The 16,484-nt window shown below is 42.0% G+C and overlaps 1 protein-coding gene and 1 long non-coding RNA gene across 18 annotated transcripts in view; one reads left to right on the top strand and one right to left on the bottom strand.

Annotated features, from left to right (window-relative positions):
* The first annotated feature begins 8 nt into the window (after window positions 1–8).
* Window positions 9–16,484, top strand: part of LOC133251469 (uncharacterized) — a 117,904-nt gene continuing 101,428 nt past the window's right edge. For 13 of the 14 annotated variants that reach the window (XR_009737641.1, XR_009737634.1, XR_009737628.1 and 10 more), the window contains exons 1-2: window positions 9–97; window positions 12,984–13,135. This is a non-coding gene — a long non-coding RNA (uncharacterized LOC133251469). Of the gene's footprint in view, window positions 98–4,180; window positions 4,275–12,983; window positions 13,136–16,484 lie in introns of all 14 variants that reach the window. The other variant, XR_009737635.1, reaches the window with a different exon arrangement.
* Window positions 2,428–16,484, bottom strand: part of AFAP1L1 (actin filament associated protein 1 like 1) — a 76,176-nt gene continuing 62,119 nt past the window's right edge. For all 4 annotated transcript variants that reach the window (XM_061423975.1, XM_061423972.1, XM_061423974.1 and 1 more), the window contains 4 exons: window positions 10,920–11,084; window positions 8,836–9,014; window positions 5,639–5,767; window positions 2,428–4,200 (listed from right to left, as the gene is read on the bottom strand). In XM_061423975.1, coding sequence (XP_061279959.1) covers window positions 4,177–4,200; window positions 5,639–5,767; window positions 8,836–9,014; window positions 10,920–11,084 — 497 coding nt within the window. In that variant the 3' untranslated portion in view covers window positions 2,428–4,176. The remainder of the gene's footprint in view (window positions 4,201–5,638; window positions 5,768–8,835; window positions 9,015–10,919; window positions 11,085–16,484) is intronic.

The raw sequence follows: 16,484 nt of genomic DNA, 5'->3' as shown, positions 1-16,484 counted from the left end.
GCCCCGGATGGGAACGCCACTTGTTGGTTGCTCCTGTGCAGTTCCCTACCCGGTCTTTAAGCAACGCAACTCTTCCGGTCCCTGGCGTGTTCCGCGGGTAGGTTGGTTTCCTGTGGCAAGGGAGTGGGTTCAGTGCTAGGCGCGGAATACGCGGCGACCACAGGGAGTAACACTTGTGCCCTCAAGGAGCTTACATGAGGTTTTACACAAGGTGCAAACACCATATGAGGTCAAAATATGACCCTTATTTAAACGCGAGGGGCTTGGCGTTGCGGAACCCTAGAATACGATATGACCTAGTGTGGGGCGTTTTCCCAGGGGAAATAACGTTTGAACTGAAAGCGGAGTAACGAGTAAATGAAAAGAGAAGGCAAATGGTTCAGGTAGAAAGAAACAGCATCTGCAAAGTCTTTTTCGTCAGTTCCCCCTCCCCCCTCGACTTACTGTGATTCGAAATGTGTATTTTTTAATTTCTCCTCACTAATGTGTACACTCCATTAGGGCAGAGATTTTATTTTTTCTTTTTGGTCTGTTCATATTTATTAATAAACAGTGGAACAGTGCCCTAGTGTAGTTGTTCAAAATCTTTTTGTCTAAAGAACTTAAATGTTACAGTGCCATTACGAGTTTAAGGGGCCACTGACCGTAGTGTGGAGGAGATTGGGTCTAAGAAGTGGGGAAACGAGCTGTTGGACGGGTCCATGCAGGGAAGGGGTGTGTCCTGTCCTGGGATTACCTCACCAGAGAGACGTTTGTAACCACCTTATCTAAAATAACTACTATTTTAGGTATATCCAGCAGTTTGTTTTTGTTTTTAGTGTAAGCTTCATGAGAGTGTCTGCCTTGTTCACAGCTGTGATTTCTGACATCTAGTACAGGGGCAGGGGAGCCTGGTGGGCTCCCGTCTATGGGGTCGCACAGAGTGAGATACGACTGAAGTGACTTTGCTGCTGCTAAGTCACTTCAGTCGTATCTCACTCTGTGTGACCCCACCAGGCTCCTCTGACCTTGGGATTCTCCAGGCAAGAATACTGGAGTGGGTTGCCATTTCCTTCTCCAATGCATGCATGCAAAGTTGCTTCAGTCATGTCTGACTCTGTGCGACCCTGTTGACAGCAGCCCACCAGGCCCCTTTGTCCACAGGATTCTCTAGGCAAGAATACTGGAGTGGGTTGCTATTTCCTTCTCCGGTAGATGTTCTAGTATTTGTTAAATGAATTAATGAAGTTGGATGGTGTCAGTGGAGATGGGAAGAAATGGATGAATTTTAGAGAGATTTAGTACGGAAAATTGACAGGTTGTGAGTTGTGGATACTTGGAGTTGCCAGACTAGTTACTGGATAATCCTTAACGTCAAAAAAGTTTTTTAAGGAAGGAGGAGTGTGCCTTCTTCTGAATCTTCACCTTAGCGTGGCTCGTTCGTACTGTAGCTATTTGAGTCATAGTTTTTCTCTGCTTGTTTGTGAGTTTCATAAAGAGAAAGCTGGAGTCTCCTTATATTCTATCCAAGGCCTGGCTCAAATGTGTTATAATCAGCAACCTTCTGTTTCCTTTTGACCTTAGGAAAACATGGGTTAAGGAGTGATCATGATTCTCTTACATAGGAGAAAACAGGATCAGAGAGGTTGGTGAACCTGCTCAAGGACCCCCACTGAGGATACAATGATACTAGAAATCTGATAATCTAAACGCTTTGCAATACTGGGTAGGATGGAGCTTCAAGTCCACCTTAGAACCATGGCCCTACCCTTTGAAAAAACAACCAAACCAGAAGTGGCATCCACGCTGTAGCCATTTTGTTAAAGCGTCTGGTAGCTAAGTTACACCAGGTGTGCTGCATCCACTCATTAGGTGCTTGTGTGCTTCTGAATGCTGCACTGCGAAGGAGGGAGGACATGAGTGAAGTAGAACCTTGGAACCAAGAGGAGGGGGATTCTAGGGTCAGACTCCATGTATTCAAATGCCGACTCCACCACTTCTTAAATGTGGACTTGAATAAATTACCTAACTTTTCTGGGCTTCCATTTCCTGAACTGTGAAAACTGGGATAACAGAACCTATCTCACAGGGTTTTGGTGAAGATTAAAGGGAAAATACCTAGAGAAGTAATTAGCATCAGCTTTGGCTACATAAAAGGCAAAAGTAAAGTGTGGAGCCCTTTGCTCAAGATTACTGAGTGGGTAACAGAGCAATAAACCAAGCACAGAGCCCTGCTAGGCATGGGGCCCTCTGTGACTGCACGGGTTGTATGTCTTGTAAGCCAGTCATCGCTAACAGTGCCTGATGCATGGTGAGTGCTCAGTAAATGTTAATTATTAATTTTGTAGGGTAACCCCTTCAAAGAGCCAAGATCTATTGGTGGGAAAAGGCACTCAAAATAACTAAAAATAACTGTAGGAAAGAATGTGACACACATCACATACACAGTTGAATTGCTGGGTGCCATTCCAGGATCTATATTTTAAGGAAGAACATTGGCAGTGCAGTTTATGTGAGCTCCATTGTCATTGAAGACACTCAGGTGGAATTTGGATGAAAGATGTCAATTATGGATTGGTTACCTTTTAGCCTTTAATGGTTGTTAAAACCATGTGAAAGTCATTTCTTTAGTGGAAAGGACGCAAAATTTGAGTCAGGTGTTTCTTATCTAGCTAATAACCACTATGGCTGAACCTTTCCTATTTCTTGGACAGTGTGCAAGATGCTTCCTGTGTGTTATCTCATTGAATCCCCCCAGTAGTCTTGGGAGAAGAGTAGCATTGTTAACATGGTTTTCACAGGTAAAACAATCAGAGGTCAAAGTCACAGCTGGTAAATGGCAGAGGCGGAGCTCAAGCAGCCTTGTCTGGATCCAGGCTTATCAGCCCTAAGCCTCATATTCTGCCACTGACAGCTGGGTGCTTTTGATCAGGTTATTTTACTTGCTTTGGTCTGCTGCTCCCTCAGAGGGTGATACAGTTTGGGTGAGGCTCAAGTGTGTAAAGCCTTAGGTAAGTAAAGTGTGTGCAGCCCAGAGTGTCCAGAGGCTTCTCTAGGATTTCCTTTCTTTCCCCTTGAGTTAACCTTTGAGCTTTTGCATTTAAATGATTTTTATCTTTATTGGAGGGAAAGGTGGTGAAGGCCTGTAATGGGCCTACAGTGTTGATAAAGTAATGAATGGCACAGTTAGAAGACTGCCTGGGACTTGAGGTCCCTGCTCTTCTATAAACATATCAAATGTTTATAAACGGTTTAGCACCCCTATGGCATAAATGAGCCACCATCCTCTTGGTTTTCTGTGATAGGTTTACTTGATAGTAGGGTTGAAAGGGTGGATGGTGGGTCTCCAAGTGCGAAGTAAGGTTAAAGACATAAAGAGTATCACCTGGATATCTGATCATAGTAATCATAGCTCCCAGAGCCTGAGTGCCGTATACATTATGTAGGGAACTTCATTGATAGCAAATGATCCCACCTTACAGTGCCTGCAACATTCTGTGGACATTAGAAACCTGTGCTTCTGAGTAGCACTGTGAGCTTAAAATATGTCAGCTGCTGAACTTCTTGGCCTGCTAAACTCCTCTGTGCCAGATCTCTGATTTGAAAACACTCAAATCTGGGGTTCTAGAATCTGTGTCATGAGGAATGATTGTAGAATTTGCATAATCTCTGTAGTTTTTGTTCACTTCATGCGAATAGGGATAATGGTATTGATTTTTCAGCCTGTTTTGCCTAGAGATTGTCAGTAAAGCCCAGTGTGAATCCATTTGGCACAGGTGTTGTCAGATGATCAAGTCCCATCTCTCCGTACTGCACCACTGATGCCTCAAGACCTTCCTTTTTCCTATGGACTGGGAATGGGATGCTGAGAAGGGGATGGAATGGCTTATTCACATGTGCTTTCATTTTTCTTCTTCAGAGAGGAAGGCAAAGACATTCAACAAAACCTTACAACTGTAGAGATTTCTGTCTCCCTCCGCCCCCATTTCCACCCTCTGTAAAGTTATAAGGATGCCCTCTATTTCCCTTTTCTACTTCTTTTCTTCCCATATACCCTATAATCATGCAGACAATAAAGGTCTTTGGGATGGCCAGAGAGTTTGGGCTACTTCCAGTCTTCTGATGTCTCCTTGTGAAAAGGCTTCGCCTTGGATGGACAAGGTGTTATTTCCTTTGGATGAAATCCTCATCTTTTTTCTAGGTCTTCTTCATTTCCCATTCCTGAATAACAGAAAAACAGGGGAAAAAAATCGGTTTGTTGAATATTCAGATGTAACTTGCAGGATGAAAACAAGGTAAAAACATCCTTGATTTCTTTCTTTTCCGTATCCTCCACATCCTCAGCAGCAAGTCCTTCTTCTCTACCTCCAAAACCAGCTACTTCCTATCACCTCCACTAAACTTTTCTAATCTCTTGTCAGAATTCTCCTAACTGATCTCTCTATCCCCCCATCCATTTTCAACATAGTAGCCAGAATGGTCTTTTAAAAATGTAATTCATACCCCAGAATTCCTTGGTCCAGATTTGCCAATGACTTTCCATTATGTTAGAATAAAATCCAGAGTTCATCCAGTGGCCCATAAGGATCAAGGAGAAGCAAACTCTGGCTCATGGATCAAATCTGGCTCACTACATATTTTTGTATGACCCATCAGCTAAGAATGGTATTCAGATTTTAATATTTCAAAAAAAATTTTTTTTCATGACACCTGAAATTTATGTGGTATTCAAAGTTGTGTCCATAAACAAAGTTTTATTGGGTCACTGACATGTCAGCCACTTCTTTACATATTGTCTATGACTACTTTCCTACTATGATGGCAGAGGTGAGTGGTTGTGAAAGAGACCGTGTGGTCCACAGAGCATCAAATATTTACTGTCTGGCCCTTTCCCAAAAAAGTTTGCTGATGTCTTGTCTAGGTGGTCTGGCCTTGGGCTGGTTACTTCTCTTATCTCCTGTCCTAATGCTCAGGTATTTGTTTTCAGGTCCACACTTTCTTATCTTCAATTTTGAAACCAGACAGCTCTGAGACCAGAATCTTTTTCAAGTGTTTTGGCACAGATTCAGTGGCCTAGCCTGACCTGATATGAGGTTGTTTGAAGTCTGTTTATTTAATGTGCTGTGAATGTTTGTGTCTTGCTATAGAATTATCAACATGTTTGCTTACAGAGTACCTCCTGAGAACTTGGGGTTTTTCATCATATATAGTATATGCACCACATTACCTTTCTAAAATTCAAAAAGTTCTGGAACACAGCTGGCCCCAAGTTTCACTCCAATCTCATGGAGTGAGCTGTTGACTGGGAGCTGGAAGAGATGGGTTTGCATCCCAGCTCTCTCGGTGATGCCCTGCGTAACCCTGGGCAAGTCCCTTTACTCAGTTTCCTTACCTATTAAACAGGGCCTTTCTTGTCTCAAGACATACTGTAGGTTCAGAAACCAAAGCTTGGTAGAATTATGTATTAAGAAAGAGTAAATAGCTTCCAAAGGAGATTTGAGGGTCTTGCTTTCTGAGCAAAGTTTGAGTTTTACTGCATGGATATATTGGCAAATCTCTGTCTTTCTCACTAGCTGGTTTTTTTTTTGTTCTTGGTGAGGTTCTATAGAAAGGAAGCTTCCGGGTCTCTGAATTTTGATTAGCCAAAGTGTCATGGTACCTTGGCTTTTTGTAGCACCCTTCCTTGATTGGAGTTTATGATGGATGGGCTCCTCTTCCGTAACTCGGAAACACAATTGACAGGGAGAGGTTGCTCTGGGACATTGTTCTGGGGTTTATTTGCAGTTTCCTGTTGATGACAAGACATAGTTACACTGGTGAAGTCTACTACTCACACAGCCTGCCCTTCAAAGAATGCCAGTAGAAGACATTGTCCAAATATGTCAGCATCAAACAGGATAAGGGGTGCAAAATACCTGAGGGCCTTGGAATAAATTTATGATTAAATGACTAAAATTACTAAAGTTAAAATATCTGAATCCTCACTGTGCACCAGACATTGCATAAATTGTCATAGTTCATTTAGCTTTTTCAGTATTTAAAGCAGATGCTTATTATATTGTTACATTTTACAGATAAGGAAAATGAGAAGGTAAAGTCACTGCTCAAGGCCATAAAGCTGGTGAGTGAGACAGCTGGGATTTAAATCCCACAGTCCTGTCTCTTAACCTCTCTTCTGCATTCCTTCACGTTTTTTACACTGCCTTTATTCCTTAAAATTTTCAGGTGATTGCTTAGTATCTTGCTGGATGTAGTTCCTTGAATGTAACATACCAATAGTTAAGCCTGTAGGGAATTTAGAGAAAACTTTGTCCAAAGGCCATCACAAGGATCAAAAGTGGAGGGAAAAGCTCTGTGGAATGTGAATGTCAGGGCATGCTGGTGGGAGGAAGCATCTGGGATGAGGGAACCACTTCTACTCCTCCACCAGTCCTCTGTGATTCTCGGAAATTGTTTTGTCCCTCTGAGCTTTTCTGTAAATGAGGTTGGAAATGACCCCATGGAGAGGAAGTGTAGGAGTAGAAGAAACTGCTCTGGCTTCTGAGTCATGAGGTGTGGCCTGACCTTGGATGACAATAGGAATACTGTTTCCTTGTCTAAAAGCAGGTATAAACATTTATTAATTTGACAAGCATTTATTGCACTTCTACTATTTTTCAGATGTATATATGTACATACAAACTGTGGCTAAGTGCCATGAAGCAGAATAACAGATGGGACTGTTGGTAATTTAGACCAGTGGTTCCCAAATGGGGACAGTTTTGTCCTTCCTGGGGATGTTTGGCAATTTCTGGAGACATTTTTGGTTGCCATAACTGGGCATGGAACTCCTGGCATCACATGGGTAGAGGCTGGGGATGCTACTAAACATCCTACATGCACATGACAGGGCCTATACAAAATTACTAGTAGTCGTGCTGGGGTTGAGACACCGATACAGACTGAGGGCCCTGAAGAAATCCCATTCAGCATGAGGATTGCTGGGAGCATTAGAGGCAATGGATGCAAAGCCCTGAGGATAGGGCCTGGTACACAGGGGATCCCAGGACGGGGCCTGTACCAATGGCTAAAGCAAGCCTCTGGAGTCAGACTTCCTGGGTTTGGGATCCTGTAAAGAATGCTCAAACTACCGCACAATTGCACTCGTCTCACATGCTAGTAAAGTAATGCTCAAAATTCTCCAAGCCAGGCTTCAGCAATATGTGAATCGTGAACTTCCTGATGTTTAAGCTTGTTTTAGAAAAGGCAGAGGAACCAGAGATCAAATTGCCAACATCCGCTGGATCATGGAAAAAGCAAGAGAGTTCCAGAAAAACATCTATTTCTGCTTTATTGACTATGCCAAAGCCTTGACTGTGTGGATCACAATAAACTGTGGAAAATTCTGAAAGAGATGGGAATACCAGACCACCTGACCTGCCTCTTGAAAAATCTGTATGCAAGTCAGGAAGCAACAGTGAGAACTGGACATGGAACAACAGACTGGTTCCAAATAGGAAAAGGAGTACGTCAAGGTTGTATATTGTCACCCTGCTTATTTAACTTCTATGCAGAGTACATCATGAGAAGCGCTGGGCTGGAAGAAGCACAAGCTGGAATCAAGATTGCCGGGAGAAATATCAATAACCTCAGATATGCAGAAGACACCACCCTTATGGCAGAAAGTGAAGAGGAACTCAAAAGCCTCTTGATGAAAGTGAAAGAAGAGAGTGAAAAAGTTGGCTTAAAGCTCAACATTCAGAAAACTAAGATCATGGCATCCGGTCCCATCACTTCATGGGAAATAGATGGGGAAACAGTGGAAACAGTGTCAGACTTTATTTTTTTGGGCTCCAAAATCACTGCAGATGGTGACTGCAGCCATGAAATTATAAGACACTTACTCCTTGGAAGGAAAGTTATGTCCATCCTATATAGCATATTCAAAAGCAGAGACATTACTTTGCCAACAAAGGTCCATCTAGTCAAGGCTATGGTTTTTCCTGTGGTCATGTATGGATGTGAGAGTTGGACTGGGAAGAAGGCTGAGTGCCGAAGAATTGATGCTTTTGAACTGTGGTGTTGGAGAAGACTCTGGAGAGTCCCTTGGACAGCAAGGAGATCCAACCGGTCCATTCTGAAGGAGATCAGCCCTGGGATTTCTTTGGAAGGAATGATGCTGAAGCTGAAACTCCAGTACTTTGGCCACCTCATGCGAAGAGTTGACTCATTGGAAAAGACTCTGATGCTGGGAGGGATTGGGGGCAGGAGGAGAAGGGGACGACAGAGGATGAGATGGCTGGGTGGCATCACTGACTTGATGGACATGCGTCTGAGTGAACTCTGGGAGTTGGTGATGGACAGGGAGGCCTGGCGTGCTGCGATTCATGGGGTCGCAAAGAGTGGGACACGACTGAGCGACTGAACTGAACTGAACTCCCATTTAGCTGAGTGACCTTGAGCATGTACTTTGACATCTGAACCTTAGTTTCCTTGTCTGTCAGATAGGGTGAATACACAATATTGCCTCATTGGATTGCTATGAAGATTGTGTGAAATCGTACAGGTTAAGATGCTGCACTAGCCTGTGGTAATTTATCAATACAAGTTTGTTCTTATTCAATATAGTATATTATCAGTAACCCCAAGGCCACTTCTAAGATTACATTCAGGATAAAAAGTCAAATAATGGTGCTTCAGTGGAGAGAACACAGGCCGGAGAACTTGCTCCAAAGAGTCCCCTTCATAGGTGTACCACTTATGACATGTTCCCTCTCAGGGTTTTAGCTTTCTCATTTGTAAATAAGGATAGCTCCTACCCCTCAAAGAACGATCACGAAAGCCTGTAGCACGTGAGGGGATTAAGGAGCAGCTCACCCCACTCTTGTTCTTGCTGTTGACGGAGAGCCCCAGGGCTGGGCCCCCTGCCAGGGACTGCTGCAAGCGCTCCTTCACAGTCACCAGCCGCAGCTCCAGGTCGATCCGGTGCTCCTCCTTTGCCCGACACTGAGCTTCGAGGGTGGCCAGAGCCTCTTCAAGAGCCTTTAACTTTGCCCCTGTGTCCAAAGACATCTATGAGAAATAGCTGAGCCTGGCCAGAAACATCAGGGAGTTTGGCAGCCCCACAGGCCATAACGTGCCTTCCCAGAGGGCCTTTCTAGCCTTACTTCTGGTTAAGGAATGGACTTGGGACCTGCAGTTCTAGCTCCGTGCTGGGTTTTGTGATCTTTATCTGCCCACTATCCATTTCCCCATTCCCCTTTCTTTCCCTATAGATTGAATGGGGTTGACCTCACTTCCAGTTCAGGAGATTGGCATATAACTTAGACCTGGCCCATAACTGTATCTCATTTTCTGGTCACAGTGGTTAAAGTGAATCCTAAGGTGCTTATGGGGCCCATTGGGAAGAGGAGCCTCTCTTCTGGAGTGGTTGCGTGGACTGTGTGAGGGCTAGAGTTGTGAAGCCTTTGTACTACCATGAGGGACAGAGAATGAAACCAAAGTAGGGAAAGGCAGAAGCAAGAATTAGAATATGCTTCCTGGTGACATCATTTAAGTTCCTGGACTTTGCTATACCTGATCACTTAAGTTTCCAGTTATGTTTTTCTTTTCATTTCTAAGCCGGTAAGTTTTCTGTAACCAAGAATCAACACAGGGCTTTACACTGATCACAAGACCTTGCTAGGATTTTGCTGCTTATTCAGTTTAAGCCAACAAACCTGTGTTAGGAGTTTGCTTGTGTCAGGAGGTGTGTTGCATCTTAATAGGTTTAAAAATTAGTTCCATTGTTTGCCCTGAAAGAGGTTGCACTGGAGGGTTTTCTGGTAATGGTGATTCTCTTTATTCATTCATTCAGTAAATATTGAGTGCTTGTTAGGTACCAGGCCGTGTTCTATGCCCTTGAGATATATTAGTGAACAAAACAGGGAAAGATCTTTGCCCTATTGAACTTATAATTGTGTGTTTATATGTATGTGTGTGAGAGAGAGAACAATATAAATACAATAAGTAATCTGTTAAAAAGTTATATGCTATAGAAAACAATTGAGCAGGACAAGTTGGACAGTCAAGTCAACCTGCTTCAGACTCTAGTTCTGACTCTTAGAAAGTTCTTTATATTGAAACCAAACTGTCTTCATGTGTCTCCTTCCCATTGATTCTGGTTCCTAACCACATAGAACAAGTCATTAAGCCAGAAGTTCTCAGTCTGAGGTTTGTGAATTCCTAGGCAATCTGTGGCTCTGGGTGCACTTGAGCTCCTGAAATTATTTGCAACATTGTGATTTGTGCGGGTTTTCTCCCTTAGGAAAGGGTCCATAGGTTCCATCAGATTCTCATGGGGCTATGTGACCTTGAACATATTTTATATAAGGATAGGACTTCCAGTTCCCTGCAACATGTTCAGAAACCTCAGTCTGAAAGTGTGCTGAACTGCAGCTATAGAGAGAATTCAACAGAAAAATGGCAGAAAGTGGGGCGTAGAGGAGCCCAGGGTATACAGGGCCTGCCGAGGTCATGGTCCTGGGTTTCAGAAGGGGATACTGGTGAAGTGTCACTGTCCATTACGCTCAGCACCTGGACCAATGTTTCACACATTTGGGTCCTTAGTACATAGCTGTGAATAATGAGTTAATGTGAGGTTCAAAATGATATCTCTTCCTTGATTCTAAAGCACACTCTGTTTTTCATGTTTTAAATTTTCTAAAATCAGATCTCATTTTACCACAATAAGTATATACATTTGTGTTACTTTTTCATCCCCTCACTCTAAAAACAGTTACTCAATCAGTGGCACTTTCATTAGTCAGGAGAGATGGTGATGGTGGTGGTGGTGAGGAGGAGTAGAAAGGGGAGGAGAAACCTACCTGTTCCTGGTAAGAAGCCAGGTGGCTAGTACTAGGAGAGGTGTCAAGGCTCAAGTGTGAGCCCCTCATATGCTCAGGGCCACACCCCATAGATACCTGGGTTGTTCCGAATGGCTTCCTTTAGTTCCCTCTTTTCCTGCCGCAGCGCCATCAGCTCTGTCCGGATTGTCTCTTTCTCTTTCTCCAGCTTCTCTTTTTCTACCAGGTACCTCCTGGCATCCTCCTCAGCTCGGTTCTTACCGTACTTATACTGATGGGCACCTGCAGAAATGAGGCAGGAAAAGGTCCTCAATTCTGAGCTCTGGTGAGAGTACTTGGGTGGTGCTAGCTTCTCTCTCAGCCTCAATCTGTCCATAAAATGGGAATATTTAGGTCCATACCCCTAGATATATTTAGTGTGAAGGAGAGGAAACTAGGAGCCAAAGGGAGGCCATAGTGCACAGGGGTGAGGAAGAAGGGCTTTGTTGTTGTTAGGTAGCTAGGTTGTGTCCAACTCTTGTGACCCCATGGCCTGTAGCCTGCCAGGCTCCTCTGTCCATGGGATTTCCCAGGCAAGAATGCTGGAGTGGGTTGCCATTTCCTTCTCTTGGGGATCTTCTGACGCAGTGTTGAACCTGCATCTCCTGCTCTGGCAGGCAGATTCTTTGCCACTGAGCCACCAGGGAAAGCCCTACAAGGGCCTTAGAACCAGACAGATGAAGGTCTGTGTTTTCTTTTGCCCATTACTGGTTGTGTGGCATCAGACAAAGTGGATGTGGTGTTTTTGTGCCTTCTCCTAGCTTTAGTTTCCTCATTTGTCAATATGGATATCAATCAGATTTAGCTCTTGGCATTGTGATAAGGTTTTAAAGAGATAATTCACGAAAAGTGCTTGGTAAATAGTACCTGGCAAATAGAGCTTAGTAAATGTTAGATAATAATTTAAAATAGATTTTGTGATGTATATATATTTTTGTTTTAAAAGGGCATTTTTATAGTTAACTTTCAGTGCATAGAGGATAGACAGCTACATGTAACACAGATCTACAGAGAATTGAGACCTGGGGATAAAGTCAGGCATTGCCTGTTTTATTACTGGGAAAAGGAGGGGGGGAGGGGGAAGAGAGACCTAGGATTCTACTATAGGCTTTACACTATGGTGGGCAGTAACAACAAATTATTATGGCAAAAATTTATAGACTGCTTACTATATACTAGATAATTTATCTGCATTTCTATTTAATCCTCACAAAAGTTACTGTTATTTGCTCTGCTTTATTGTTGGGAAAACTGAGGCGCAAGAGGTTAGGTCTCACTGCTAATGATGGGAGAACCCAGGTTTGAACTCATGTCTATCTGACTCAAGGATCCATGCTATGAAATACTGCCAAGCTTGAGCAAGGCCATAGTCTAACCTCTTAGTGAAAGTTTTATTTATTTTTTTATGCTGCAGTCAGTCACATATAGTCCTTTGTAAGTGGGTGTGGAGCAATTCCCACAGTTTGCTGGTAAATGGGGGATCTTGTCTCTGTAGCTCTGTAGGGATTGCAGTGGTCACCCATGGCCTATTTAAAAATCAGTTCCTACTTTAACTACTCTACAATTCAAACCTCATTATAAATAAAGCATGGAGGGCTGAGAAGGGGGCGCTGAGAAGAAGCTCCCTGTACTTCCCAGCTATACAATAGCATCCCAAAGGAGTTGGCTTTCAGACTTTTGGATTTTATAAACTGGTAAAATTTAAATAAGGATATCCTGATTCACTTTACTGTACACTTGTAACTAACACCACATTGTAAATCAACTATCAGATCAGATCAGATCAGATCAGTCGCTCAGTCGTGTCCGACTCTTTGCGACCCCATGAATCGCAGTATGCCAGGCCTCCCTGTCCATCACCAACTCCTGGAGTTCACTGAGACTCACATACTTCAATTAAAAAAAAACGTAAAAAAATATTCACAGAAAAAATAGGGATACCAACAAAGGACTGTCAGCATTATATTGTTGACAATATAAAGACCTTAAAACTACCAATATTATTATTATTGCCACTGTTTAGCAGAATAATATTTTAACATCAGAAGTTGGACACAAATGTAGAATAGTCATTTATATTGAGTAGAATTAACTTTATGAAAAACTTCATGCACTATGCTTATTTTTCTCATTTCATTGCAGATGAGTGAAAACTTTCTTATGGACCAAACCAGCAAGTAGACTCGCCTTTGGGAGCCACCATTCCGAGCCACCTTGCTGTGTCAGCACCGCGGAGAGCGGCTTACCTCACACCTAACCCTGTAATGCTTGAGTGTTAAAGATTTTCATCCTCTGTAAGTGATGAGTTGATTTTCTTTTCTACTTTCAAGATTTTCTCCTTGCTTTTGGCTTTAGCATTTTAGCATGATGTGTCTTTTAGAAATGGTTTATTTGTTGGTTGCGCTGGGACTTGGTTGCTGCGTGCCTCTGGTTGTAGTGAGCAGGGGTGCTCCTTTTTGCCGTGCATGGGCTTGTCATTGCAGTGGTTCTCTTGTTGCGCAGCACAGGCTCTAGGTGCATGGCAGGCTTCAGTATTTGTAGTGCAAGTGCTCAGTAATGGTGGTGCCTGGGCTTAGTTGCTGCACGGCATGTGCAATCTTCCTGGACCAGGCATTGGATTGAATCCGTGTCCCCTGCCTGCATTAGCAGGAGGATTCTTATTCACTGGACCTCCATGGAAGACCTCCAGGAAGTGTGATGTGTCTTTTGTGGATCTCTTTGCCTTTATCCTACTAGAACTTCACTGAATTTCCTATATGGTAAATTAATGATTTCAATAAATTTGGCAACTTTTCAGCTATTATTTCTTTTAATATTTCTTATGCTTCTCTTTTTCTTCTCTCCTTCTAATACTCCCTTTATGTATATGTTAGTACTCTTAATGGTGTGTCTCACATTTCTCTGAGGCTCTGTTTATTTTTCTTTGTTCTTTTTTCTGTTATTTTAAATGCAAAATCTCTATTGATTTATCATGAGGTTTACTGATTCTTTTGCCAGTTCAAATGTGCTATTGAGCCATTTGATAGAACAATGTCATCTTACTTGGTTTTTTTTTTTTTTTTTAACTAACTGAAGCTCATACTTCATTAAATTTACTTAGAATTTATCCAATGTCCTTTTCTGTTGCAGAGATACCACATTACATTTAGTCATCATGTCTCCTCAGGTTCTTGGCTGTGACATTTCTCAGACTTTTTTTCCCCAGTTTTATTGAAATAATTGACATAGCACTGTGTAAGTTTAAAGTATCGGCTTCCCTGGTGGCTCAGATGGTAAAGAATTTGCTTGCAATGAGGGAGACCTGGGTTTGATCCCTGGGTTGGGAAGATCCCCTGGAGGAGGGCATGGCAACCCATTCCAGTATTCTTGCCTGGAGAATCCCATGTTCAGAGGAACCTGGTGGGCTACTGTCCATGGGGTCTCAAAGAGTTGGACATGACTGAGTGACTAAGCACAGCACACTGTGTAAGTTTAAAGTATACTGCATAATGATTTGACCTACATAAATCATGAAATGATTACCACAAGTTTAGTGAACAGCCATTATCTGTGTAGATACAAATTTAAAGAAATAGAAAAAAATGTTTTTCCTTGTGATGAGAACTCTTAGCATTTACTCTTTTCTCTTTCATATGTAACATAGAACGGTGTTAATTATATTCATCATGTTGTACATTACATCTCTAGTATTTATTCATCTTCGAACTGGAGTTTATACCTTTTGACTGTCCTCATCCAGTCCTTCTCCCCATACTCCCTGCCCCTGGTAACCACAAATCTGATCTCTCTTTCTATAAGCTTGTTTGTTTTTGAACTATTAATGTATTGAACCTACAGTATTGTATATTAGTTCCTGGTATATAACATAGTGATTTGATATTTCTATACATTTTAAAATCACCACGATAAGTCTAGTTACCAGCTGTCACCATACAAAGTTATCATGTAATTGTTGACTATATTCCCTGAACTGTACATTTCATACCCATGGCTCATTTATTTTATAACAGGAAATCTGTACCTCTTAATCTCCTTCACTGCTCTCCTCCCCCGGCCCCCTCCCCTCTGGCAACCCCCTATTGTTCTCTGTATCTATGACTTTGTTTCTATTTGTTATGTTTGCTTGTTTTTTTCAGATTTCATGTATAAGTGAAATTATATGTATTTGCCTTTCTCTGTCTGACTTATTTCACTTAGCATGATACTGTTTAAGGCCATCTGTGTTCTTGCAAATGGCAGGACTTCACTCTTTTTAATGGCTGAGCAGTATTTCATTGTATATATGTATGTCACATCTGTATCCACTCTTTTTGTCTGTTTTTTTTTTAAATTTTTACTGACATAGTTGATTTAAAATATTGTGCTTCAGTTGTACAGCAAAGTGACTAATTATACACATACATATATTCATTTTTTATCAGATTTTTTTCTCATATAGTTATCACAGAGTATTGAGTAGAGTTCCTTGTGCTATACAGTAGGCAGGTCCTTGTTGGTTTTCTATCCTCTCTATAGCTGTGTGTGTATGTTAATCTCAAGCTCCTGATTTATTCTCCACCCCCCATATTTACCCTTTGGTTACCATACATTTGTTTTGATATCTGTAAGTCTGTTTCTAGTTTGCAAATAAGTTCATTTATATCATTTAAAGAAATAGATTCCGCATATGAGTGATACCATATATTTGTCTTTTTCTGTCTGACTTCACTTAGTGTGATAATCACTAGGTCCATCCATATTGCTGCAAATGGCATTATTTTGTTCTTTTTTATGGTTGAGTAATATTCCATTGTATTTATGTACCACATCTTTTTTATCCATTCCTCTGTTGATGGACATTTAGGTTGCTTCCATGTCTCTAGCTATTGTAAATGGTGTTGCAGTGAACATTGGGGTCCATGTGTCTTTTTAAAATTCATTGGGGTCCATATATCTTTTCAAATTGTTTTTTTTTCCTGGATATATGCCCAGGAGTGGGATTGCTGGATCATATGGTAGTTCTATTTGTAGGTTTTTAAGGAGCCTCCATACTGTTCTCCATGGTGGTTGTACTAATTTACATTCCCACGAACAGTGTAGGTGGATTCCTTTTTCTCCACACCCTCTCCAGCATTTATTATTTATAGACTTTTTGATGATGTTTTGATTTGCATTTCTCATATACTGTGATGTTGAGCATCTTTTTATATGCTTTTTGGCCACCTGTAGTGTCAGACTTTATTGTTTTGGGCTCCAAAATCACTGCAGATGGTGACTGCAGCCATGAAATTAAAAGACGCTTACTCCTTGGAAGGAAAGTTATGACCAACCTAGATAGCATATTCAAAAGCAGAGACATTACTTTGCCAACACAGGTCTGTCTAGTCAAGGCTATGGTTTTTCCAGTGGTCATGTATGGATATGAGAGTTGGACTGTGAAGAAAGCTGAGCACCGAAGAATTGATGCTTTTGAACTGTGGTGTTGGAAAAGACTCTTGAGAGTCCCTTGGACTGCAAGGAGATCCAACCAGTCCATTCTGAAGGAGATCAGCCCTGGGATTTCTTTGAAAGGAATGATGCTAAAGCTGAAACTCCAGTACTTTGGCCACCTCATGCAAAGAGTTGACTCATTAGAAAAGACTCTGATGCTGGGAGGGATTGTGG

This window comes from Bos javanicus, chromosome 7, assembly GCF_032452875.1.
Source record: "Bos javanicus breed banteng chromosome 7, ARS-OSU_banteng_1.0, whole genome shotgun sequence".
Lineage (NCBI taxonomy): Eukaryota > Metazoa > Chordata > Mammalia > Artiodactyla > Bovidae > Bos > Bos javanicus.
The sequence above is the reverse complement of the archived record's forward strand: the minus strand, read 5'-3'. Positions and strand labels throughout refer to the sequence as shown.